This window comes from Podarcis vaucheri (genome assembly GCF_965113315.1).
Source record: "Podarcis vaucheri genome assembly, chromosome: 14".
In the NCBI taxonomy this organism is placed as follows: Eukaryota; Metazoa; Chordata; class Lepidosauria; order Squamata; family Lacertidae; genus Podarcis; species Podarcis vaucheri.
This window is the reverse complement of record NC_138752.1, coordinates 41,280,565-41,305,867: the sequence shown is the minus strand read 5'-3', so window position 1 is coordinate 41,305,867 and position 25,303 is coordinate 41,280,565. Positions and strand designations below refer to the sequence as shown.

The window sequence follows — 25,303 nt, the reverse complement described above, 5'->3', positions numbered from 1 at the left end:
AAAGCCAGTGGACCTGATGGGATACATGCCAAAGTCTTCAAAGTGGGCGGAATTGAACTTACACAACGGCTTCACAAGTGCATCGAAAAATCTGGGAGAAAGAGGAGCAGACTTTAGCCAAAATTATCCATCTCTTTAAAACAGGTGAGAGAACTGATTGTGGAAACCATCAAGGCATCTCTTTATTAGCTGTGGCCGGCAAAATTATTGCAAAGATCTTAGCAAACTGTCTCCTAACAATATCCGAGACTACCCTTCCTGAATCCCATAATGGTTTTCGACCTTCTAGGGGGTCAGTGGACATGATTTTCATTGCTCGATAGCTTCAAGAAAAATGCAGAGAGCAAAACCAACCCCTGTATATGCCATTTATTGACCTGACTAAGGCCTTCAACACTGTAAATCGTAATGCCCTGCAGACTGTCCTTCTGAAAACTGGCTGCCCAGATAAATTTGTGAACACCCTTTGGCTCCTCCATGATAATATGACATCAACAATCACAGATAAAAATGACTCTCAAAGTGGACCATTCACAGTGGGATCAGGTGTTAAACAGGGTTGTGTTATCGCTCCAACTCTTCATTATTTTCATTGCCATGATCCTACACTTTGTCGAAGGGAAACTCCCCACCGGATTAGAAATCATATCGAACACATGGAAAGCTCTTTACCCTGAATAGGCTGAAAGCAAAGAGTAAGGTTACCGTAACTTCCATCATAGAGCTTCAGTATGCTGATGACAACATAGTGTGTGCACACTCAGAGGCTGACCTCCAAACCATCCTAAATATCTTCGCAAAAGCTTATGAAAAGCTTGGCCTATCACTCAACATCCAAACCAAAGTGTTGCACCAACAAGCACAAAACAACCCCTCTGCAGTGCCACAAATCCAATTCGATGGTGCAACGTTGCAAAGTGTTGATCACTTCTCCTACCTGGGCTTTCCACAAGGGCCGACATTGATGCCGAAATCCAGTATCGCCCAATTTCTGCGAGTGTAGCTTTCTACCGATTGAAGTACAGAGTGTTTGTGGACTGGGACATTCACAGGGAAACCTAAATGCTTGTTTACAAAGCTATTGTACTACCAACCTTACTGTATGCTTGTGAAACATGGACCACTATCTCCAACTCCTCAAAAGATTCCATCAATGGTGTCTCTGAAAAAAATTACACATCACTTGGGAAGACAGGTGAACTAATGCCAGTGTTCTGGAAGAAGCAAAGATCACCAGTGTCAAAGCAATAATTCTTCAACATCAACTTCATTGGACTGGTCATGTTGTTTGGATGCCTGATTATCGTCTTCCAAAGCAACTACTCTATTCCAAACTTAAAAATGGAAAGCGTAATGCTAGTGGTCAACACAAGAGGTTTAAAGACTGTCTCAAGGCAAATCTTTAAATGTAGTATAAACACTGATAATTAGTAAACACTGGCCAATTGGAGACCAGCCTTTACCAAAGGTGTCATGGACTTTGAAGACACTCGAACTAAGGACGCAAGGGAGAAACGTGCTAAGAGGAAGGCACATTTCGCAAATCCTCACCGTGATCAACTCCCACCCAGAAACCTGCGTCCCCACTGTGGAAGAATGCATGGATTGAGAATTGTTCTCCAAAGCCACTTAGGGACTCACTTCATGGAAGACAATCTTACTTGACTACAAGTGATCGCCAAAGACTTTATTTCCTGAATCTCCTACACATATTGATAGTTTGCTCAGCTTAACAGATACTTTGCCAGACTTTATTTGCAGGGAGGTGTAAGCCCCTACAGCCCAAGGACAATTGGAAAGCTTTTCCCATTTTCCTTCCTCCTTGCAGAGAAATATTTGAGGTCTATTTGGGAAGAGTCAAGATGGCTTCAGGATTGCTCTCCTGTACTATTTCAGACCATGTGGTTTTTATACTTATGTGCCTGCCTTGTACATTCATGAACATTTATTCTATATCGGAGACCTCAGAATTCTGATTAACACTAGTAAGGCCGTTTCCCATACAATTTGACACCATCGGTCCATGTTTACTCCTGACAGGTGTCTCCAATGCCAGTCTATATGAGGCTATAAGGCTCCTGAAGAGTCAGGTGGGTTATCATAATTGCTCTGTATAATGTTAATGGAGTCCTGGTTATCTTGGAAGGCGGCGCCAGTTCTGGGGGTGACTACTAATACCTAAAATAAAAAAATTCCTTCCAGTAGCACCTTAAAGACTAGAAGTGTGCATGCACACGAAAGCTCATACCAAGAACTAACTTAGTTGGTCTTTAAGGTGCTACTGGAAGGAATTTTTTTATTTTGACTATGGCAGACCAACACGGCTACCTATCTGTAACCACTAATACCTAAAACTTTTAAAAGGAAAAGGGAGAAGAGCCTCAAGCGTGAGCAACAATTCGAAACAAACGAACGTGAGCTTCGGGCAGCGGCGGCGCGGGCACCACGAGGCGCTAAGGCCGCTCTCCGCCGGCCTCCCTCACAACAATAATATCCGGCCCAGTCAGCAGCCGAGCTCGCTTCCATTGGCTCCCCCGGAGAGGGCCGGAAACAGCCCGGTTAGGAATTGGCCGCGGCGGCGGCGGCGGCGGCGCCTCTCCTGAGGAAGGGGGCGGAGGCTTTGTTTGCGACGACAGCGAGAGGCCGCCGGACGGCCAGCATGGGCGAGCAGCTGCAGGGCGCCGCGAGGCGGGACAGCCCCGGCTGGGGGAGCAACGGTGGGTCGAGGGCGGGACGGGGACGGCGTTGCCAGCCTCTTGGGTGTCTTACTTGGGAGAACGTTCCCTTGAACGGCGCGCGTTTGTTTTGGTTTTTTACTCCCGCGTAAAACGAGTGGGCAACGGGAGTGGGCCCTTTGGGGCGCCGTGGATGCGAAAGGGGTGGCGGGGAAGAGATGGGGGCTGCTCCTCGTCTGCTCCGGCTTTTTCTCAAGTGAACCGAGTCCCCGTAGCTCGCTTTTTGCAGGTTGCAACTCGTGAAGTTTGCTTTCTTGGGGAGTAAATGAATCCCACGGGGTTCTATTCCTGACCATGCTCAGGGTAGGCCCTTTTTAATTTTTATGAATGGGCCGGAGTTAGCCGTGGGTTGCAGCCAATGCTAGCCTTTGCTCAAAAGGTTAAGGTGAATAGGCACGGCTAATTTCGGCCCTTTAATTTTCAACGGGTCGCCGCTGAGTTAAGTTCCGAGTGTGATGCAGCCCGCTGAGGTCACCTGGGCGTTGCTTCTGAGTAAACCTGCTCCGGGATCACGTTGCGACTCTGCGGGAAGCTTTTTTTAAAAAAAAAATGCTTCCGGTTAGAGCGAATTTTGTGCTTTTAAAGGGGGTTCAAAATCAACAAAATGTTGAGTGTCTGCGGGTTTTGTCCTTCACGTCATCGTGGAGAGGCCTGAGTGGGTACCGTCTAAAAACTAACTAGAGAAACATTGGTTTGTCACTGTGTAAAAGCTCTGTTGGCTACAAGTGCCACTTCAGATTTGTGAAATGGTTTAATTTAATAGTGATCATTTTTAGCCGCCTCCTTTGGGGCCCATACCTAAGGCTGAGAGAGAGCTCATAATAATAAACATAACCAATGTCCTTTTAAAATGGGCTGGGGAAGGGGGATTCTTGGGTTGGTCTTTTTATTATGTATTTTGTGTTTTTATCTTGTAAACCACCCTGAGTCCTGTAGGTATAGGGCGGTATACAAATTTAATGATTAATAATAACAATAATATATGGTATTGATAGCATTAATAGGAGTGATATTAATGTTAAGTTAATAATGGGATAGCTGCTAATTTATTAGTTTAGTGATATCTAAATTAGTCCAAAACAACAGCCGTGTTCACATGGTGAACTATGGCTTACCTAGACTTGCTGGCTCCCAATGAGATTGCTCCCTGGGCTTTTCAGGTCAGTGCAATGCAGCAGGTCAGTGCAATGGCAGCCTTACTGTGTCATCTGAACTCTGCATCATGGTTAAAGTCTCTTATCGATAATCACTATCTGTAGCCAAGGTTTTCCTATGATTACAGGTCATGGTTAAAGATGCTTACTATGTGATGCAAACCAGGCATTGTAGCACATACCATATTTTTCGCACCATAGGGCGCACCTGGTTTTTAGACGGGGAAATCAATAAAAAAAAATCTCCCCCCTAGCCCCAAAGAGCAGCGTACAGGCTGCACACAACCTCTCCCTGCTGGAGGGGTTGCGCGCGGCTATGGCACAAGCCAAGGCAGCGAGCGGGATGGATCACGCTGGCTGTTTTGGCTTCCTCTTCAGCTCCACGCAACCTCTCCCTGCCAGGAGAGGCTGCGCAGGGCTAAAGAAGCCATAGCCCCGTGCAGCCTCTCCCTGCCGGAGGGGTTGCGCGTGGCTATGGCCCAAGCCTCCATTCGCTCCATAGGACGCACACACATTTCCCCTCAATTTTTGGAGGGGAAAAACTGCGTCCAATAGAGCGAAAAATACGGTATATTGTACATGGGAACATGGCACACTTCATTCCCAACACCACCCCTCCCTCCATGGTGGATCATCTAGTGAAGTGCAGCCCCCTGCAATTCGGGCGTATGCAGCTGTCCAGCCGACCAAACCTGAAACCTTGGCATCAGCACCATGCTTTAACCAACTAAGCTTGGGAGCTACCGGTAATTTGTTAACCTTTCCCCTCTTTTCTTTTTGCAGAGGTTTTCCTTCTTGACTCACAGTATGTAGCACCAACTGTTGCCTTTCTGCAAGAACTACCCAGTTACCAGTCTATGTTGAGGAGGAGAACTTCAGCTGGAGGATTGCGGGACTACCGCAGTTTAGCACGGACAGCTTCTGGCGAGACCAGCAGTCTCCTAGAAAGGGTTGCACCAGGAAGCCCAGGCTCTGCACAGCCGCTGAGAGAATATGCCTTAACTATCGCAGAGAAGAGAAGATTAAGGTTAGAGAGAGAAACTCTTTGAGCTGTATAGTAGTTGTGGTAGTGGGATCCATTTCTGGGTTAAAATTGCTTCTGGGAAATGGATTTTATTAATTTCTAAAATTGTTTCTAAATAGCAGTAAGTCATTTTGCCTCCATCACGCTCCTAAGCATTGGTCCATGTTCAGGGAATCTAGGTTAAGATGACGGAAGTAAAAGAATCCAAATCTTTGTGTTTAGATGAAAAATTAATTCCAAAAGTATAAACCCCCTTTCAGTTTATGATATAGGCAATGGCCATTCGCAGTTCTCACTCATGGTCCAACAGGCATGGAAATTGTAAGCTAAGAGACTTTTAACTTTATATCGTATATTGTAAATTGCTTTGGGATGCATCATGTGCAGTTGTTATTTTAAAAAAATAATAATCCTGCATTTTCACCAGTTCTGAAATGAACCCCCCAATGATCTTGTCATGTTAATTCGTTTTATCTTACTAGGGAAATTCAGGTGGCTAACATAAGATACCTGTCAGGTTGGCATCAGTGGAGACAGATAAGTAGCAAATCATGGAAAAAAATTGTAGAGGATACCAGAGAACTGTCATCTTACTTTGAACTTTGGGGACATGACATCCGCAGTATTGAGGGTATGTTCTTTATTAATTTGTATGCTGCTTGATTTTGCTCTTTATTTTCATTGTCTTTTTCACATCTTTTGTTCCGTTATTCAGTGGATTTATAAACTGGTTGACTGAGAAACTCTCCACAAAGAAATTGCACAAATGAAATTGTAAATAAGACACAGCTAAAATCCACAAACAAATTAAACATAAAAATACAAAAAACCTCTAGGTTAGATTACTGCGATGTGTTATATACTGAGGCTGCCTTGGAAGATAGCGCAGAAACAGCAGCTTCTGCAGAACATACAACACAGGTTCTCTCCCGATTCCTTTTTCAGCTCTCTGCCTTTACAGTAACTAACTTGGCTTAAAACAGTAACACCAAAAGTAAAATGCATTTAAATAAGCCAGTTTTAAAAAGAATGCACTAAACGTTCACAGACAGACAAATCTGTCACAAGTCACCCACCCCACAACTGCAGGATGAGGCAACTGTTCAGGTGATGATCTGAGCCTTGAAAAGAAGATGTGAGAGTAAATGTCATTGCTTCAATTTCCTCCTTTATCTCTGTGTGCTTTTGAAGTGGTGGGTGGAGGGAAGATAACCAGCCACCCTCAGAATCTCATGATGGAGGGAACAGTGAGGGGGGCAAATGCTTGGGGAAAACAAAAGTGTCTTTGCCTGGCAAAGGAAAGATTCCAGAGATGATGGCAGACAAGGCAACTTTGGAAGAGTGTTCCACAGCTGAGTGGGCTACCACTGAAGAGGTTTAGCATGTTGTCCAAACCTGGGATTGTGCTTAAAGTTTCTCCTGATTAACCATGATCTGTCACCAAAGTTTGTTGTTAAGGAGCAAAGATCTTGACCACAATTCCAGGTTTGGACAATATCATAAGCCAAACCTTAGGTGCTGTGCTGAGCTAAAAAGCCTGTGAAGGAACCAAGTGGTTATAATCTGCTCCTTGGGAGGCACTACATTCACACTAAGCCATGTACAATGGCTTGGCTTGGTTTGGCTTGGCTTAGTATTATGTGCAAACTGAGACCATTCAAAGGGCCCACCTTTCTTCCACTATGGAACTTGAGGCAGGGTACTTGGGGGTCTTCCAACCAGGCCCAGACCTTTTCCTTCAGCAAGGTGGCTGCATCACGCGCGCACAGTTTTACAGTAACAGTAAATGTGTTCATTCATAAATTAAATCTTTCTTTTCATAGGGAAGTTTGGCACTGGGATCCAGTCTTACTTTTCCTTTCTACGATTCCTCGTGATCCTGAACGTTGTGATCTTTCTCCTTGTGTTCACCTTTATCACCCTTCCTAGTGCCTTTTACAAACATGGAACGGTCAATGGCAGCTACGTTCAACTTCCCCTGAAGAGCATAGGTAATACACTCTTCCTACTAACCTGTTTTCTGTTCGCAAGTACAGACATAGCTGTCGAGTTGCAGCTCGGCATCCAAAGAAAAATCAGTCTCACACCATGATAGGTTCCGAAATATGGCTGCTCCCTAGGGCTATTGCAGCACAGCTTTTATTGTGTGAAATCAGAAAGATACAAAATACAAGCCAAGCAATTTGTTTCTAGCCAGCAGATAAAGACCTTCGCACTAGACCGTTCGAGCATCAGGCCATGCTACGTTAGCCAATCATATGGGACAGCACGAGCTGTTCACGCGCTGTTCATGCTCCAAGGATGCTTCTAGCTATGAAATCACCCTGCAACAATAAGAACTTTGCTCATGCTTTTATGTACAAGCAATCATTTTCCCACATGTCCCCTTTTCTTGTTTATATTATTAGAGGAAAAGAGGGACCATCATTCCAAATCGTACACTTCATTGCCTAAGCGTCTACACTTTGCAACATAAATTCCTCTTGTAACCCCTGTGGTGGGCCGTGGTCGGTACCACCATGCAGTGCATTGGGAAATCAAAGAGGGTATGCATTGAATGCAACAACACACCATAATGAAGCCAGCAATACATGCAATTACAATCAATAATATTTTTCTTAACCATAATCCATTAGGTAACCATCAGGGCTGCTACCCAGTCCCAGCTCACATAGGACCACGCTACCAGCGTTCACGTTATACAGGTTCCATTTTCAAACTGCAATGTGCAGCCCTACGTCTCTGAGTTTCCGCCTCTAGCACACCAGCTTAATACCCTAGCCTTGCTCCATCTCCTGCGCCTTTCCTTAACGTCTCTGGGTCCTTCTGCCTGGGGTTTCCCCCTGCTCTCCCCCCTTGCTCTGACCGCTGGCGCTCCCTTCTGGGAATCCCCGGACTCACTGGACAGGCTCGGGGATCTCGGGTCGTCATCCCCACTCATCCCTCCTTCGTATTCCTCCCCCTCGCTCTCTGTTTCCTCCCTTCTCTGCGTCTCTGCTCCTGAACCCCTGACAGCAACCAAGAAAATAAGCAATCCCATGGATCAAAACCTTCAGGTGGATTCAAAGGATTATGGGCTATCATTTGTTCCATATAATCAATAGTAGCAGAGATATTGGTCGATTGATCAGTTATATACATGCAGCAATGAGAATGAATTAAGGCACAAATTCCACCTTTAGAAGCAAGGATCACATCTAAAGCATAATGATGTTGAAGAACTACATTTCTTATTTCTGATATTTCTTTGTTAATAGCTTTTTTAAAATCATTTTTCTCAGCAGCTAAAAGGCACTAGCCAAGCATATTCCGCTTGCTGTAACTGAAAGATTGCAACAAGGTCGAAAACAGAGCCCATTGTCTCCACAGGCCTTGCTAAAGAACCATATTGCAACTTTCTGTCCGGGAACCATGCCAAAGCACAAAAATGAAACAAACTGGAACACACTGAAATTCCCTCACCCCCTCCCTTGCCAAGAGTCCACAATAGTGCCAAGACAGCCCTCTGTACATGTTCAGGGGAACACATCATAGGGCAGGACTCCTGAGGGAGGAGAAAGAAAAAAAAATATCTGGGGGGTAAAATCCAAGTGATGTCAATAAGGATGAGAATGGTAAATTAGTCCAATGGCTGTTTCTGAGCAACCTGTGTGATATTTCGTGGCTCAATTATTGGCATGTAAAAACCACAATCCAGAAGAAGTCACACAACCATTTCTGCAGATACAGGAGCCCATTTGCTGTAAATAAGTCTGATGTATTGCTCCTTGTACTGCTGAGTCAAAAGTCCAAGCCCAACGAAGCGTGATGACACAGATGGGATGGTTGCTATTAGGGGGCAGCAAAACTGTAATGATGTTTGGTGGTTGAAGTGGCTTCCCAAGAAAAAGGGGGGCCAATGCAGTAGGGGTGAAGATGGCCTTTCAGCGTGCCAGGAAACACTGGAACAGCTGTGGAAGAGCCTCTTCCATTGCAGAGGTGACTGTGATCTTGTCCGCTGGATTCTTGTGTCCTTTAAGGGCAGAAAATAGTGGAGACAAAGTGGAGGTGGGCAGGTCCAAATAACTCTTTATCCAATTCAGCTGTCCAAGAATTTGTTGTAAATCCACCAGTCTAAGATAACCAGGAAACTGTAGTTGAGGCGTAACTGGAATGGCTGCAGATGCTGTCAGCTTGTGTCCCAGGTACGTAATAGGTAAAGTCCGCTGGATTTTTTCTTTAGCCACTGTCAATCCAACAGGTTGTAGCCTTTGCAGGATTTTGGGACACGGTGGAGGACAAGGCCGTGGCTAGCAGGCTGTGGCTAGCAGTGCCCACTGACTGGCAGGCTTTAAGCATATCAGCAATGGCTATATTTGATGTTGCCATTAGAAGGCGCAGCTCTTGCGTACAGTGCTCATTTGCATTATCAAACACAAGCTGGCGTACAATCGGTTCTTGTGCTGCCAGGTCCTGAACTTGCCGCTTGAAGGTATTATACAAGCGATCAACAAATTGTCCATAGAGCTTTGCAGGGCCCTGTCTGACGCTCCCCAATCGGCCATTGCGCTCAGTCATGTCATCAGGGACAGAGGCCAAAGCCTCCTGAGCTGAGGCTGTGGTGGCTGCCCAATACATAGGATCAAGTGCCAACTGTTGGGCAATAGGAAGAAAATTTCCTCCTCCCGTCAGCCCATCGAGAACATCGGTTTGGGTCAGCATGACGGGGGCTGAGGGTGCAGGAGCAATCACAGGAAAGAGATTTGGAGTATCAGCATCAAAAGGCAGCAACGGAGCGGTGGCACAGAGAGATCTTTGAAGAGGAATTGGGCGGAGGAGGTAGAAGAGCGGGGGGTGCTGCAGAATTTGAAGAATGCAGGGGAGTGACAGGAGGAGCCGAAGGGAAAATGTCCGGCGGTTTAGGAGGTAGGTTTGAGGCAGGCAAAGCGGGAGCGGGGAGGGCGGGCGAAGAAGTTGTTGCAGCAGCCAGAAGAATGTTTGAAGGAGTTAAACACGACATAGCTTTGTAGACGTTACTCCAGGCATGCAAAACCTTGACATCAATCTGAGGATGATTTTGAAAGAAGTGTCCAATTTTTTTCCAATCGTCTAACTCCCAATTTCCGTCCTGGGGGAACCAGGGGCAGTGAGTGTCCAGGGCTTTTATAAGGGACTTAAGGTCAGCTTTCCGAACAGCAAGGTTGTTACTGGCCAAAAGGAATTTAAGGTCTTTATAAAATTTTTTCTGTGGTGCAGAGAGAGACTTTCCCATGATTGCAAGAGTTGCAAAAAGAGCAGGGAGCACTTACCGGAGGGATCCTTAGAAGGATGAGGGAGGCGCCTTTTTGCCCTGTCCGGGCGGAAGTAAGTGCTGATAGGTCCGTAACGTAGTCCAGAATCACATTCACACGGGAGCTCTCACCAGGGATCCACTACGTGGATGAACGACGCGTCTGCAGCCCTTGCCAGGCGAGGTGAGGCTGAACGTTGTTTAACAGCATGAAATCCAAAAGAAATCACACGGGAGCACTCACCAGGGATCCACTACGTGGATGAACGACGTGTTGGTGAGTGCTGAATAATGAAAAACAACGTGAAGTCCGAAGGCAGTCACACGGGGCACCAATTGTCGAGTTGCAGCTCGGCATCCAAAGAAAAATCAGTCTCACACCATGATAGGTTCCGAAATATGGCTGCTCCCTAGGGCTATTGCAGCACAGCTTTTATTGTGTGAAATCAGAAAGATACAAAATACAAGCCAAGCAATTTGTTTCTAGCCAGCAGATAAAGACCTTCGCACTAGACCGTTCGAGCATCAGGCCATGCTACGTTAGCCAATCATATGGGACAGCACGAGCTGTTCACGCGCTGTTCATGCTCCAAGGATGCTTCTAGCTATGAAATCACCCTGCAACAATAAGAACTTTGCTCATGCTTTTATGTACAAGCAATCATTTTCCCACACATAGCAGATGAGCATTTGGCTGTTTTCACTCCTCCTGTTCCATTTATTTTCTTTTGATCTCTTATCTACAGAGCACCACTGCACAGTTTATGTTGTCAGTGGTACCAAGGGACTTATTTACTTCTACAGTTACGTTATAGATCTGCTGACTGGCACAGTAAGTATTTGGACATATATTGCTAAATCCAAAGAAGCAGATTAAAAAAACAAAACAAACACGGAGGGTTTCATTAGGCGGTAGAAAGCCCACTCCCTCCCTCCACCTTCTGGGCAAAATGGTGAGGCTGCATTGGGCAGGGTAAATCTCTAAAGTTAAGCTCTTCAGAGTAGAGATTCTCAGGTTGTGTACACGCTGTGCAGTTAAAGTCAATTCGCCCCCTCAATGAATCCTGGGAACTGTAGTTTTGTTAAGGGTGCTGGGAATTTTAGCTCGGCAAGGTGTAAACTGCCATTCTCAGGATTCTTTGGGGGGTTGGGGGGAAATGTGCTTTAAATGTATGGTGTGTATGTAGCTTTACAATGTCATGCAAGCACTGGCCCATTGCTTCCTGTTAAACCAGCTTTGATCCGTCGCCTTATATTTTGGCTTCCTTAGAACCTATTAAACATAGTTCCCTTACTTTGACAGGTAAAGATTTATCCCATTCAGTGCAGCCTTGCTGCTTGCTTGCTCACTCGTGCAGAGCCACTGCTTGCAGGTGCCTGAAGCCTGTGCATGTATTGGTTTATTAAGTAGATACTTATTTTTCCGAATGCGTCCATAGTGCGCATGTGACATACATTATTGAATGCAGAACATCCTGAGAACCCCTGCTTTAATTTTAAGTTTCTTGTCCTTCTAGTTGTAGCATTGTAAAATTGTTTTATTTAATTGTTAACATTAAAAAAAAAATCCCCTGGAAGAATTTTCCTCCAGAAACCTTAGGGTAGTGTATATGGTTCCTGCTTCTCTTCCTTTTACAGGACAGCTGTACTACATAGGATGGCATCCAGTGAAGTAGTTTCCTTAATGCAAGGACCTCGGACTGTGCAATGGAACTTCTCCCTCCCTCTACTTGGCCTCTCCCCCCCCACATGTTCCTCTTAAATCTGTGCTGGGGATCTCCCCAGCCCTCCAAGGAGGGCATATGGGGAGTTTGAGGAGAGGAAGGGGAAGTTCTGTTGTTCAAATGGAAATGCTTGTGCCAATTGAGCTACTTCATTGGATACCACCCTTTGGGGCTCTTCCAGTTTATCTTGATTTACACAGTTGAAGGCTTTTCCTTATAGGTAAAGAGCTTTATTGGGGGTGCAACACCATTTGTTTTCAAATAGTTGCTTTTGGCACTTGGCAAAGACTCCAGAGCAAGTCTGTAAACCGTTGTGTGCTTCTATGTAGTAACTTTCTTCTGTGCTGAATTCTTGCAGGGCTTTCTGGAAATGACTAGTCTCTTTTATGGCTATTACACAGTAGATACCATCTATTTTGGCTTCCTGAAATACCATGTGCCGCTTGCCTATTTGCTGACCACGCTGGGTTACCTTTCATTAAGCTTTCTCTGGATCGTGAAAAGGTAAAGTTAGCTTGAAGTGTGCGCTGTGATGGCCCATTTGGGTCTTTCCCCAGCATTTCTCTTATTTCTTCATGATCTTTTCTCCTGTCACTATGGTTAATGTTCAACATACTTTAGTTATCCTTTATTTAGTTATCCTTTATTTATGCCGCAGGCACAATTCCTTTAAAAAAAAAACCTTAGAGGGATTTGAGGAGGTCCTTGCTCTGCCAGTCTGGTCAGGAAGGTGGGCAGCCATTCCCTCTGGAGAAGCAGCAGTGCTAAAGGCCCCAGGAGGAAGTGCCATCTGATAGGTCAGGAATTCCCTTCACTCCCACCCCAGAGACTCTCTTACTTGATAAACTGGGCTGAAAATGATGCGGGTAATAAAACAGACAAGGAGCTTCCCTGTGTTGTCTAGTAGTGCCTTTTGTAGGTTTGCAAAGGTCTCTTCTGCTTGAGTTCAACGGGACTTGCTTCCTAGTGAGAATGTGTAGAGTTGCACTCAGGGTCAGCCCACCCTTGAGACAAAAGGAGGTGACTGCCTCAGGGATCAGGATCCACAGGGACAGCTCCTGATGTGGATCTTCACTCACCCCCTTCTCTCGTCGTCAGGGGGGAAAACATTTTGTGGGTACTCTCAGGGGCTGGCCCTGATTGCAATCATGGCTTACTTCGTGGCAAGTAAGAGCTTTGCCTCGTGATCAGTAAATCCTTTTGTAGAAGCTGGTGCTGGATTGTATCACTAGAGACTGCTGGGTACCAAATATTTCAGTGCTCCCCAGCTTTAAAAAAACCTGCATACCTGCTTTCTCCCTGACATTCTCAAGATGCACATCTTTACACTTGGTGTATATTTGGACCCACCCTATTCTTCCTATCGTAATTCATTAAAACTGTTTTCAGTGTTGTATTTTTAATTGTTGTGACCCACCCTGGAACCTTGGGGTGAAGGGTGAGGAATATATCAAATTGATAATAATTCTAGGGAGTGTTTATAGATAGGTAGTCAGACATTTAGAAATATCTTGTTTTCAGCTGAAGCTATACAGTAGAGCAACAGGAAAACCATGAAATGCTTTTTGTCTGTTTCATCCCCTAATGTTGTAATCCTATGCAGAGTTACTTTGGAGGAAATTCAAATGAATTAAGCAGCACTTAATTCTGAGTATCCATGGGTAGGATCTGGCTGTGAATGAGTATACTCTTCCATGTACTTGTACAAATGGGAAAATCTTTAAGTTGCTAATCAAGCATTTCATTTTTGGGGGATGCTTTTTCCAGATCTGTCGATGGATTCAAACAAAGCTTGGTACGCAACGACGATCAGTTTCAGAGTTACTGCAACAAAATATTTGCTGGCTGGGATTTCTGTATTACGGATGTAAATGCTGCACGGCTCAAGCATAGCAGCTTGCATTATGAGCTTAAAGTGAGTGTACCATTCCGTCTCTTTATAATGTTCAGGCTGTGACTTGCCATTGCAAATGTACTCCAAACAGTACTACCTAAACACCAGAGGGAGGCAGCAGCAGGTCTGGGGAACTCCCAAGGTTTGCAGAATTGCAAAAAAAGGGGGAAAATACTTTTAGGGAGGGTAGGGGGCAAAACAGACCACTGGAGAATGCTCAGTGACCATGGAATTCTGTCTGACTTGTGGAGGTGTGGGTGGGAAACCAGGTGTGGATGGAACAAATGAAATGGAGTGGCCAGAATCTTGAGCAGCAGAACTCTATATTGCATTTTTTTCTTGCAGGGGGCTTGTGTGTATCCCCCCCCCCAAAAAAAAAAAAAAAAACCATCCATGTGCACCATTGAAAGGAGTTGGACTAGATGACTCTCATAGTCCTACCTACAATTCTATAATTATATGCTCTATGTAAAACTGGGCTGTGTGTCATAATACACATAATACCTCAATTAAAGTGAGAGAGAAATCTAAATAAATAGCGGTGAGTGAATCATAGCATAAACAACATGTAAGAAAAATGTAAAAACTACTCTTACTGTGTAAGCCTGTCTGAGCCTTCCGTGTTCAGTGGGGCTTACTCCCAGGAAAGTGGGTGTAGAATAAATAGCAATATAGCAGAGGTGGATGAGAGGCTTCAGCAGAATGTCTCCGGCATCACATTTGGCTGCTTCGCCACCAACTTCTGTTTAAATTTAAAATTTAAAATTGTTGTAAGCTGCCCTGGAACTTTGCTCATGAAGGGTAGGTAATATGTTTAGTCATAAGAATAATAAAGAATGTTGTTAATCTGTTGTTAGCCTCCTTAGGGATCATTTGACAAAAGTTGGGGTTTAGTTTTTAAAAATAACATTGGTAAATGAATTTCTGTTTACAGACTGACTTGGAGGAAGAGAGACTAAGGCAGAAGGTTGCAGAAAGGACCACCAGAGAGAAAATACGCATCTATTGCTTGAGAATATTCCTAAACTGCATTGTCCTAGCTGTTTTGTCAGCTTGCTTTTATTCTATCTATAGAGCAACAGTCTACTCACAAGAAAACATTTCCAATGTAAGTGGCACGGCAGATTTTTATAAACAAATCTCCCCAGGCAGGGCAAGCAATGGGAATAACTGTCGCCATTTCCAAGGAGTTGTAATTTCACTACAAATATGGTGCCTCCCTGGAGAATTTATCAGAATGTCCAGTTTAAACAAGTTGTTATTATAAGTAGAACAGTTGTGGAGAGGAACAAAGATGCCAGAAAGGGAGGCTGATGAGCCTGGGAGTTGCGCACCTTCCCATGCAGACAAGAGGCAGACACTTTGGGGAACTTAAAAGTACATTCATGGGAGTTTTGCAGCTGGAGTCTTGTGTGCAGATACGGGGATGCTATCAGCTAGAGAGAAGTACACAGCAGAGGGAATAACTGACAAAACTAAAGAATCAGGGACCAAGTGTATTTCCATCTGCTGGGAAAGAAGCTGTAGTTGCTACTGTAAGATCAGGTCAGCAGGCAACAGGTCTTGACGAGCGATTCAGTTGCAAGTTGCAAGTTTCTGTGCTCTGCCTCCATGTTTTGAGACAGTAATACAGTGGTGCCCCGCAAGACGAATGCCTCGCAAGACGGAAAACTCGCTAGACGAAAGAGTTTTCCGTTTTGGAGGTGCTTCGCAAAACGAATCTCCTATGGGCTTGCTTCGCAAGATGAAAATGTCTTGCGAGTTCCTGCGGTTTTTTTCCCCCTTTCCCCCCTCTTTTTCTAAGCCGCTTATCCGCTTATCAGCTGATCCGATCAGCCGATAAGCTGCTAATAGCGCTAATCCGCTAATCCGTCAATGGGCTTACTTCGCAAAACGAAAAAACCGCTAGACGAAGAGAATCACAGAACGGATTCTTTTCGTCTTGCGAGGCACCACTGTACTTCTGAATACCAGCTGCTGGAAGCCCCAGGAGGAGAGAGGGCTCATGGGCTAAGGTCCTGCTTGCCGCTTTCCCACGGGCATCTGCTTGGACACAGTGGGGGTGAGAACAGGATGCTGGACTAGATGGCCCATTGGCCCATTTTATGAGTTCTGCAGCCAACCAGAGAAAACAACTCCTCCCTTTCCTTTTGCTTTCTTTCTCCCTGTGCAGGACCACAAACCAAGATTTGATGATAACCTCATAGTACAGTACTTACCTTCCATGGTGATTACGATGGCCAACTTTATTGCCCCATTAATTTTTTCAGTTCTCATCAAATTTGAAGACTACTCACCAGCCTTTGAAATCCGGTTAACGCTGATGAGGTAAGCACCCGCGCTGCTTGATTCCGTAACACAGTATCGAAATAGAACCTTTTTCCAACTCTGTGCACCTGCCGCCACCTATTCTGGTGTTCTTAGGTCTGGTAGCGCCTTGTGGCTGGTTGGGCTTCTCTAATTGTGTGTTGCCAAATGGTCACTCTTTGTGCTTCTAGGTTCATAGCTGCTTCCAAAATTGAGTTGGGTGACCAAGCATCATGCCACACCCTGATGACAACTTGCAGGAATAGAAATAATAGAGTTATCTCTGCTGCTCTGGGCAAGTGAGAGAGCAGAACACTTTGGCATGTTGACTCCTCACTTCTAAGAGATCATGGCAGCAGCTTTAAAACCATGGATTGGCTGTGGGGAAAGGAAGAGAGGTGGATCAAGGGCCTAGTAGGAGGGGAGATTCTACGAGATTCCATCATGGATTGAAACTGATGAAATGGGAGGGAGCTTTCTGTGCAGAATCACCTTAGCCAGTTGGCTCCCTCTCCTTGACCTTTTGCATTAGAATGCCTAAAGCTGCATATTTTAACTCATGGATATCTTTTGCTTTTTTGTAATCAAGCCCCTGGTATTGCAAAATCCCCATAGTATAAAACTTGGACAATTCATTGGCGTGTTCCTTCCATTTTGTTTTGAAGGTGTGTCTTTGTGAGGCTGGCCAACATTGGTGTTCTCTTGTTCTCACTGTGGACTCGGATCAGGTCCTGTACTAATGCAAAATGCATGGCCTGTGGATACAACTATCAGCTCTACCCTGTAAGTAGATATACATGTGAACTAAAATTGAGACGTGTGAAACAAGGTCTACCTTTCCATTGACTGTCCTTAAACCCCTCTTGGAACCAAAGGAACCCTGGCAGAAACTGCTCACCAAAGTAAAACCTTTACAGCTGTACTTGCCCACATTCGGTTTCCAGTAGCTTTGTGAATTTTGTTTTAGTGAGATGACAATGCAATGGTGTTTTATGATAATCTTAAAACATCATAATCAGCTGAATTTATTTTGATAAACCCTTTTCCTTTCCTTTCAGTGCTGGGAATCTCGAGTTGGCCAGGAAATGTATAAGCTGATGATCTTTGACTTCATCATAATATTTGCTATTACAGTCTTTATTGACTTTCCAAGAAAGTGAGTATAAACTTCAGTGAAGAGGTATTTCCTTTCTTTACAGTTGAAACACAATTTAAGACCAAAAGTAACCACTTTCAGTTTCATTTTTTTAAAAAAATGCTGTTTCCTCTAATGTCTAAACTTGGGTATCTGTAGTTTGTGAGAAATGCTGTGCTAGCAAGAAAAGCCAGAATCATAACGGTCACTTCAGGTCCTTGCTTGTCGTGAAACCATTGCTACTTTAAGCAAACCACGGTTGCCTGAGTTTGAACATCACAGGGAATTGCAGTTAGTGGATGCCTCTAATCTCCTGGCGGGCATGAAAGAAGGGGAGGGGTCTGGGAACCATAGGCTCCCAAGGCTTTACTGCATCTCATTTGTAGAGAAACCATGGTTTCCTGTTCTGCCTAACTTAGTCCAAAATACTTAAGCTTCCCCTTGTGAATACTTTATTAAAAGATGAAGTACAAAAGTAAGAGATTTTTGAAAATATTAAGCGGTATTTAAGCAAATAACTGAGCCACAAACCATAGATAAACCTTGGTTAGTTTGGATGGAGCTAAACCACGAGCCTCAGTTTGGCTGACATGCTATGCTAAACCCTGGCTTAGCTCATCATGCTGTAGCAGCAAGACAACCTAGGAGGAGGAGTAATGGGACCATGAACTTCACTCTTGGAACTTGCACGTTCATGCTAAGTGTGTATGAATTTGGGACAATATTGGGGGGGGGCAGCCTCAAATCTCATCATGGCAATAAGGGTGCCACAGGTTAGGTTCAAGAGCAACCTCGGAAATATTTTTTTATTTGTTTCTGATCTGGCAACATTTGCCCAACCCCACATTTCTGCACCATGCACTACCTGGCTAGCTACAAATGCACTTATGTTTCTGATATTATATTTCTATAAATGATGAAAAGGTTCATTTAGTTTTATTGCTGGACTGTAAAGTAGGGCTTTTTTTATTACTGTTCCTAGGTTGATGGTTACCTATTGCTCATATAAGGCCTTCCGGTGGTGTGGTCTGCAGGAGTTTGCCATCCCTGACAACGTACTGGAAATTGTTTACGGGCAAACTATCTGTTGGATAGGGACTTTCTATTGTCCTCTTCTCCCTGCCATCGCAGCAGTAAAATATTTTGTCGTCTTTTACATTAAAAAGGTACCTGGTCTTTTTAATGCTGACTGTTGCCTAGGTGTATCTGTAACTACAGTTTTAAAAATTTCCATCCTGCACCGGACTTGCAAAGGGAGGAGTTGCAGAACAACAATTTTTGCTCTTGTGCAAATTCCTTACTTGTTTCTCTTCAGTCAGGTACAGGGGGGGTGGAGCTTGCGGCCCTCTGCATGTTAATTGTATTACAATTTGAATTCTGTGCAGTACAATAAAATACAACAGAAGAAAGAAAAGGAAGATGCAATTAAAAAACATATGGCATCTAGCGCAGTGCATTACAATGACCACATTGAGGCTGTCAGAAATTTTAAGTCTGGGGAAAGATGTCTGGGGACCACAGGAATAGAGTTTAGAATAGGAATCCACAACTGGACGTTGCTGGGTAAAATCTGGCCTTTCAGCATTAGGCCTGAGCCCCACTTGGTAGCCCAGATATGCAAGAAGGTGCTGGTTCAAATGACATTGGGAGTTACTGACAGGTGATTGGTGTGTGTGTGTGTGTGTGTGTGTGGCCTTCCTGCTTCTTTTCTCAAAGTGCCTCCCTGCTTTGCAAAACTAGTTCCTCTCCAGGAGCCCAAACTCCTGGCACCTGGGCTGAGCTCTTCTCTTCTCTCCAGATTAGTCTGATGCATACATGCAAGCCTTCAACACGGCCCTTCAGAGCGTCCAGCTCCAACTTTTTCTTCCTGGTGGTGCTCTTGATTGGCCTCATTCTAGCTTTCATTCCGTTGGGACTCAGCATGACGCAGTAAGTAGTCCTTTTAATACAGCTTTGCCTCTCTGTTACTGTGTAGCTGGGAGGGGAAATGGGTCTATCCAAGTCCACTTATGTGCCAATGTTCAAAATCATAAGTTGTGATGACAGCTTATTTCACTGTAGAAATGGTCAGGGGAGAGTACACGCGAGCTAAAAAGCCTTGGAAAATAAAAAGGAATTTTCCTAGTGCTTAACAAACATTTTTATAGATGTCATATAATCCTTTCTGGGGGGAGAGTTTCCCGAGCAGAAAGACTCTCCCCTGTCTCATTTCAGATGTGGGGGCACATCTACCTTCTGAATGGGGGCTCCTGCTATCAGAGGACACTGGAGTAGGGCTTCATATGAATCAACCTAGACCCCTCTATCATCATTTCCATGTGCCCCCATGGGAGGTCAGGAGGATGGCAACACAAGAATGGGCCTTCTCAGTGGTGGCTCCCTGCTTGTGGAATGCTCTCCCCAGGGAGGCTCACATGGTACCATCATTAATTTCCTTAAGTCACCAGGCAAAGGCATTCCTTTTCTGACAGGCCTTTTGCTTTTAATTATTTGTGGCCTTCTTCAGCAGGTGGGATGTTTTAGTTCTGTCTTTTAAAAATATGATCAAGTTTTATATTTTATTGTTTTAGTTTCATGCTGGTTTTAATGTATCCGTTACTTCGTCATTATTGTAGGACATTTTAAGTTACTTTTGCATTAAAAATGACTAATAGGGTTAGTTAATAGTAATTTTCTTGCCCATGCTTCCTTCCTTCCCCTCTTAAACAGCATTCCCTCCTCAAAAGCGTGTGGGCCTTTTGTGAATGTTAACCGTTCGTGGGATGTCATAGAACATACGGCGCATCATTTTCCACCAGTATTGCAGAAGGTTCTGAATGGCATTGTGTCGGAAGCATTTGCAGTGCCTTTCTTTATGGTTGTCTGGTAAGCACTGGCCAGGCTGGCCTTGATATCTTCCATGTTGTTCTTCGGTGTTGTCTGGGGTCAATAGAAAAATATTCCCAGTACACTTTATTGGATCATGTTCCAATGTAAATGTACCAGATTATTTTTGCGGGGGGGGGGGGATGCTGAGCACTGCTATGCAGAAGCAACCATTGGATATTTAGTTGAAACAGTTCATACTGCTGGTGTTTCTGCAAGTATGATATCCATATGATATTGTAAAAATAGAAGAAGATCTACTGTATCTCAATAATGTGTCCAGCTGCCACCCTTTCCCCCTTTAACTGATAATCGCTTAGCACTATATAGAGCAGTGTTTTTGTAGCTGGTATTCTTACATTGTGCATGATACCGCAGTTGTGTGCTGGAAGCACTATTTTATTAATGTCACTGCTGTTCTTTTGTTTATTTAAAGGATTTTTGCCCTGCTCTTCAGCGGCAAAGGCTCTGAGAGCAGCTTATAGTTCAATAAAAAAAAAAGGCCATTCCTCTTCTCAAGCTTAGAATACTGGTCCCTTGTTTAGCTTCAATTGCTGAGGTCACCATTGGCAGGCATCTGCTGTGGAGAAAGCAGCGTGGACAGTGTTGCAGCCTTTGCTAGGGTTGAGTGTCCCATGTACGTTTGAAGCTGCCCTGTACTGGGAGGCCACCGGGCTGACTGGCCCTGTACTGGGAAGGACTGGCTTGGGCAAAAGACTCCTTAGGTTAGGGTTTTCTAAGCAGGGACTAGATAAGGATGCAGTAGCCATGGATTCCCTACATTGGTTGGGAGTTGGACTAATAATAATAATAATAATAATAATAATAATAATAATAAAATTTATTTATATCCCGCCCTCCCCAGCCGAAGCCGGGCTCAGGGCGGCTAACAACAATAAAACGGTACAAAAGTACAGCACAAACAACACTCTAAAATCATTCATTATAAAATTAATTAATTCAAGCCACTGGCAACCATTGGGCCAGAGCTCCGCAAAGATTGCCGAGGGAGGGAGTCAGGCTGTGCCTTGGCCAAAGGCCTGGTGGAACAGCTCTGTCTTGCAGGCCCTGCAGAAAGATGTCAAGTCCCGCAGGGCCCTGGTCTCTAAAAGGACTAAAAGACCTTTTGAGATCCTTTCCAGCTCTGATTCTGTTGTTGAGTTTGATTGACATCAGACCTCCAAGGCCTCCAGCACTGGTCCCCTTTCCCACCCCTGCTGCCTTTTAGATCCTTACATGCAGCCCCAATTATAGCAGTCTTTTGACACAGCAATGCCTCTCTTCTCGTGGATTTCATTGTTCAAATACTAAGAAGAATGTAGTTGATGTAGGGCTCACGCCTTGGATGCAGATGGTCCCAGGTTCAGTCCTTGGTATCTCCAGTTCAAAAGGTTGGGTGGCAGCTGACAGGAAAGACCCCCTGCATGAAGGCCTGGAGAGCAGCTGCCAAGTCAAAGACGACAACACTGAGTTAGATGGGCAAAGAGCTTGAGCTCGTATAGGGCAGCTTCCTGTATAAATGCAGAAAAAGGTCATTGGTTAGTTAATATGTTTATGGCCCTAAACATCCATGATAAACATTAAATTGCTATTGGAGACAGATTACTGGGCTCGAGGAACTCTTCATCTGTCTTGTTGAAGTTGTTCCTGCATTTGGTAGCTTGGGAATCCTTACTATTATTTCATATGTATCTCAATCTTCTGGAGGCTGTTTTACAAAACTTGGGCCTGCACCAGTATTAAACTGTCCTGATGTTTGCGTTTCTCCCTTGTTTTACAGCCTTATTATGTTTTATTTCATTGCCTTGGCTGGAGCACATAAACGAGTTGTCAATCAACTCAGGGAACAATTAGTTATGGTAAGTTTAAATCGGTGCTTCATCTCCCCTCCCCAAATACTGCATGCACAGGTTGTCCTGACAGTCCAATGTATGATGAGAGCCATCTATTTTTTTTAACCTGCTAAATATTTGTTGTGGGATCATGGGACATGATGTCAAATTAATACCTTGGACAGATTACTCACATGGGATGTCAACCAAGGCCGTTACTTTGTGTAATTAACTCCTAGGCCCCACTGTCATTCAGTGAACTCTGCAAGAGTTTGGCAGAGTTGCTTTTCCCCCCTGTGTGTTTTACATATTTTGCCTCTTTAAAATGGTGCACTGTGTTTTTGTTTTAGCTTTAATCTTGATGGCTAGAAATACATTTCTGGGCTTCAGAGAGCGCTACAAGCTGCAACCCATGGAGACCAAGGCGTACACCAGCCTTTGCTAACCTGCTGCCCTCCAGATGTTGGACTACAACTCCCACTAGCTGTCCTGGTGGGAGCTGATAGGAGCTGTAGTCCCAGCATTTGGAGGGCACCAGGCCGGATTAGCCTGTGGCATTATTATGGCGCAAGTATCTGAGCACAGTCTTCTCTGGGCTTCAGTAAGGCAGGAAATCAGAATGAATGGAGTAGAAACTGAAGTCTGGCCACACTCTAAGGAGTAACAGGCTGAAGAGTGGCAACAGGAATTTTGAGGGAAGTGGAAGGTTGTCCTTGCATTTCTTTATTCAGAGCCAACTGCTGTTCAGTCACTGTGCTTTTGCTTAGGTTAAGGGTAGGGATGTTCTTGGATGCCAGCTTCCATTGGCCCCAGCCAGCATGATCAATGGCATGGGTAGGCAAACTAAGGCCCGGGTGCCGGATCCGGCCCAATTGCCTTCTATTGAAATCAAACCTTTATTAGGCATTATGCAAATAAAAACCGTAAGAAGGAAAATAACATGTAAATTGCCTTCTAAATCCGGCCCACAGACGGTCCAGGAATCAGCGTGTTTTTACATGAGTAGAATGTGTCCTTTTATTTAAAATGCATCTCTGGGTTATTTATGGGGCCTGCCTGGTGTTTTTACATGAACAGAATGTGTCCTTTTATTTAAAATGCGTCTCTGGGTTATTTATGGGGCTTGGGAATTCGTTCATTCCCCCACCCCCCCAAAAAATATAGTCCGGCTTCCCACAAGGTCTGAGGGACAGTGGACTAGCTCCCTGCTGAAAAAGTTTGCTGACCCCTGATCAGTGGTCAGGGATGATGAGTTCAATAATATCTAGAGAGGCCATAGGCTCCCCACTCTGGTTTAGATCTTGCTTGGTAGAGGACTTGCACTTTATATTGAAGAGCTTTAAATACCTGTTTATTGTATTCCCCATCCCACCACCCAATTACTGCCTTAGGAGAGTCGTGACAAGCTCTTCCTGATCAGGAAGCTAACTGAAGCTCAGAGACTTAGCTGAGGTGCTTTTTCATGCCTGCTGCCTTTGGAGCCGTTTTTTTGGAGCTGCTGTTTAGGGGATGCTAAAAAGAGAAGAAATCTAGTGCCTTGAGACAAGTGACTTGGAACTTCATCCTTGGACCAGTTTAACTTGCAGTAGATGTGGGCCTCCTGCAGCTGTTCCAATATCTGTGTCCGGATACGGGGCTGGTGTGCATAAGTGAGTTGTTGATCAACTCAGGGAGCCATTTATCATGTTGACATGTTAGGCTTTTCATTGAGCATGCACCCCTTTTATACAGGATTTCTGTATTTCTGTTTGTGCAGAATTGACTCTTAAAAACCGTGCTCAGAATCTCTACCATTGTAGAGGTCTTTGTGAGGTTGTATCTTTATTTTCAATGTTTACACTTTAAGCCTCTGTTTTTCATGGGTGTTTTAAAACTGTTGTGAACTGCCTTCCCTGTCTTAACCAGGAAGCTCTTTGTAAAAGGTTCTCAGTGTTGTTTTCAATGCCATTCCTTTTTTTATTAAAAAATAATCAACTTTTATTTATCAGTTTTACTTAATAACATTGTAAGTACATCATTCCTGATGGTAACAGCCTGGGTCTGTGCTGGTTCAGTCATATAGCAGAGTGTATGCAGTGAAATGTAGTCCTTCTAGTCTTCTTTGATGGAGAGGCTTGGTTGATTACCTGTCCAGAACTTGGTATGTGCTTGAGGAAGGGAAGATACATTACCTGTCTTCAAGTACAACCCCCCCCCAAAAAAAAATAATAATGTTAGGGCGGTTATCTCTGCTGCCCTAAATCTTCCTGAAGACTTGGCTGGGTATAAACTAGGCATGTATTGTGCTTCAACCCAGAATCTGACTTCTGTTGATTTACTCTGCCAGATGGTTGGATTTTGCATACTAGATAAGAACGGCTTTATGCTGAAGCCTATATACGTGCCCCAACTATATACTTTCTTTTGTTTTAATTGCTGCTTTAGGAGAGCTGTGACAAACTCTTCCTAATCAAAAAGCCAATGGAACCTCAGAGGCATAGCTGTGAAGCCCTGCCCATAGGTGCCCATGGTTCATGCGGTCCATGGCCATCTATAGAAACCACTTAAATCCAGGGTTGGAAAGTTGTGGTCCTCCAGACGTTGTTAAGACTACAGCTCCCAACATCCCTGGCTGTTGGTCTTGCTGCGTGGGGCTGATGGGAATTGGAGTTCAACATCTGGAAGGCCACAGGTTCCTTACTCCTTCTGTATTCACTGGGTATAAATATAAGCGGCAGGGGACAGGAAAATGCTGATAGCATTATGCTTCAAAACAAACGTGTAGATGCTCAAGTCATTAAGTTGAAACAAAAAGATTTTTTGGAATGAGATGGGGGTGGAAGAAAGGACGTATTGAGGTAGGTTTGTAACTCTATAGTTACTCAGAATCCTCAGAAACCTTGGTTTTTCAAATTGTAGAAGGGTCAGACTATCAGGTAACAGCCAGATCCTTGGCTGGAGTTAATTGCTGTGTTGAAATAGAAGCCAAGGGTTTGCTCATCTTTGGCCCTTATTAAGTAGCCATGTTTTCTCACTCTTTTTCCATTTTGGATAAGCATTAATTGTTGCATTAAATGGCACACTTCAGAGGTACTTAAAAACAAACAAAGAAAGAAATATTATAAAAATGGTAATGTATATATTAATTAATGCTAATAAATATATTGCAGCTGCTTTATGGAGTGTTGGCTTTTATTTCTCTTTAACTACATTATTCAGCTTTGTCAAATCATATTACCCAAGGGTCAAGCTTTCAGCACAACATTAAAGCAACAACAGTTGAACACTTCAAAATCATGTTTGCAAAACACAGGGCATAATCTGACCAAAGTTTAAAAACACTTAGTCTTCTTTCAAGGGGATAGCAGTATTTTGTCCTTATTTC

The 25,303-nt window shown here is 44.2% G+C and overlaps 1 protein-coding gene across 5 annotated transcripts; it reads left to right on the top strand.

Annotated features, from left to right (window-relative positions):
* Positions 1–2,001: 2,001 nt before the first annotated feature.
* On the top strand, positions 2,002–25,092 carry TMC7 (transmembrane channel like 7). 5 transcript variants are annotated; one of them, XM_082200084.1, is made up of 16 exons: positions 2,002–2,090; positions 4,673–4,916; positions 5,396–5,544; positions 6,737–6,904; positions 10,929–11,014; positions 12,265–12,410; positions 13,674–13,821; positions 14,735–14,908; positions 15,974–16,128; positions 16,773–16,890; positions 17,166–17,263; positions 18,225–18,408; positions 19,041–19,171; positions 19,952–20,107; positions 21,888–21,966; positions 23,331–25,092. In XM_082200084.1, the coding sequence occupies exons 2-16, from the start codon at positions 4,747–4,749 to the stop codon at positions 23,388–23,390; spliced, it is 2,022 nt and encodes a 673-aa protein (XP_082056210.1). In that variant the 5' UTR covers positions 2,002–2,090; positions 4,673–4,746; the 3' UTR covers positions 23,391–25,092. The 5 variants fall into 5 exon arrangements, with proteins under 5 accessions (XP_082056210.1, XP_082056209.1, XP_082056211.1 ...); XM_082200083.1 differs by lacking the exon at positions 2,002–2,090 and adding an exon at positions 2,558–2,717; XM_082200085.1 differs by lacking the exon at positions 2,002–2,090 and adding an exon at positions 2,815–2,832.
* The last annotated feature ends 211 nt before the right edge of the window (positions 25,093–25,303 follow it).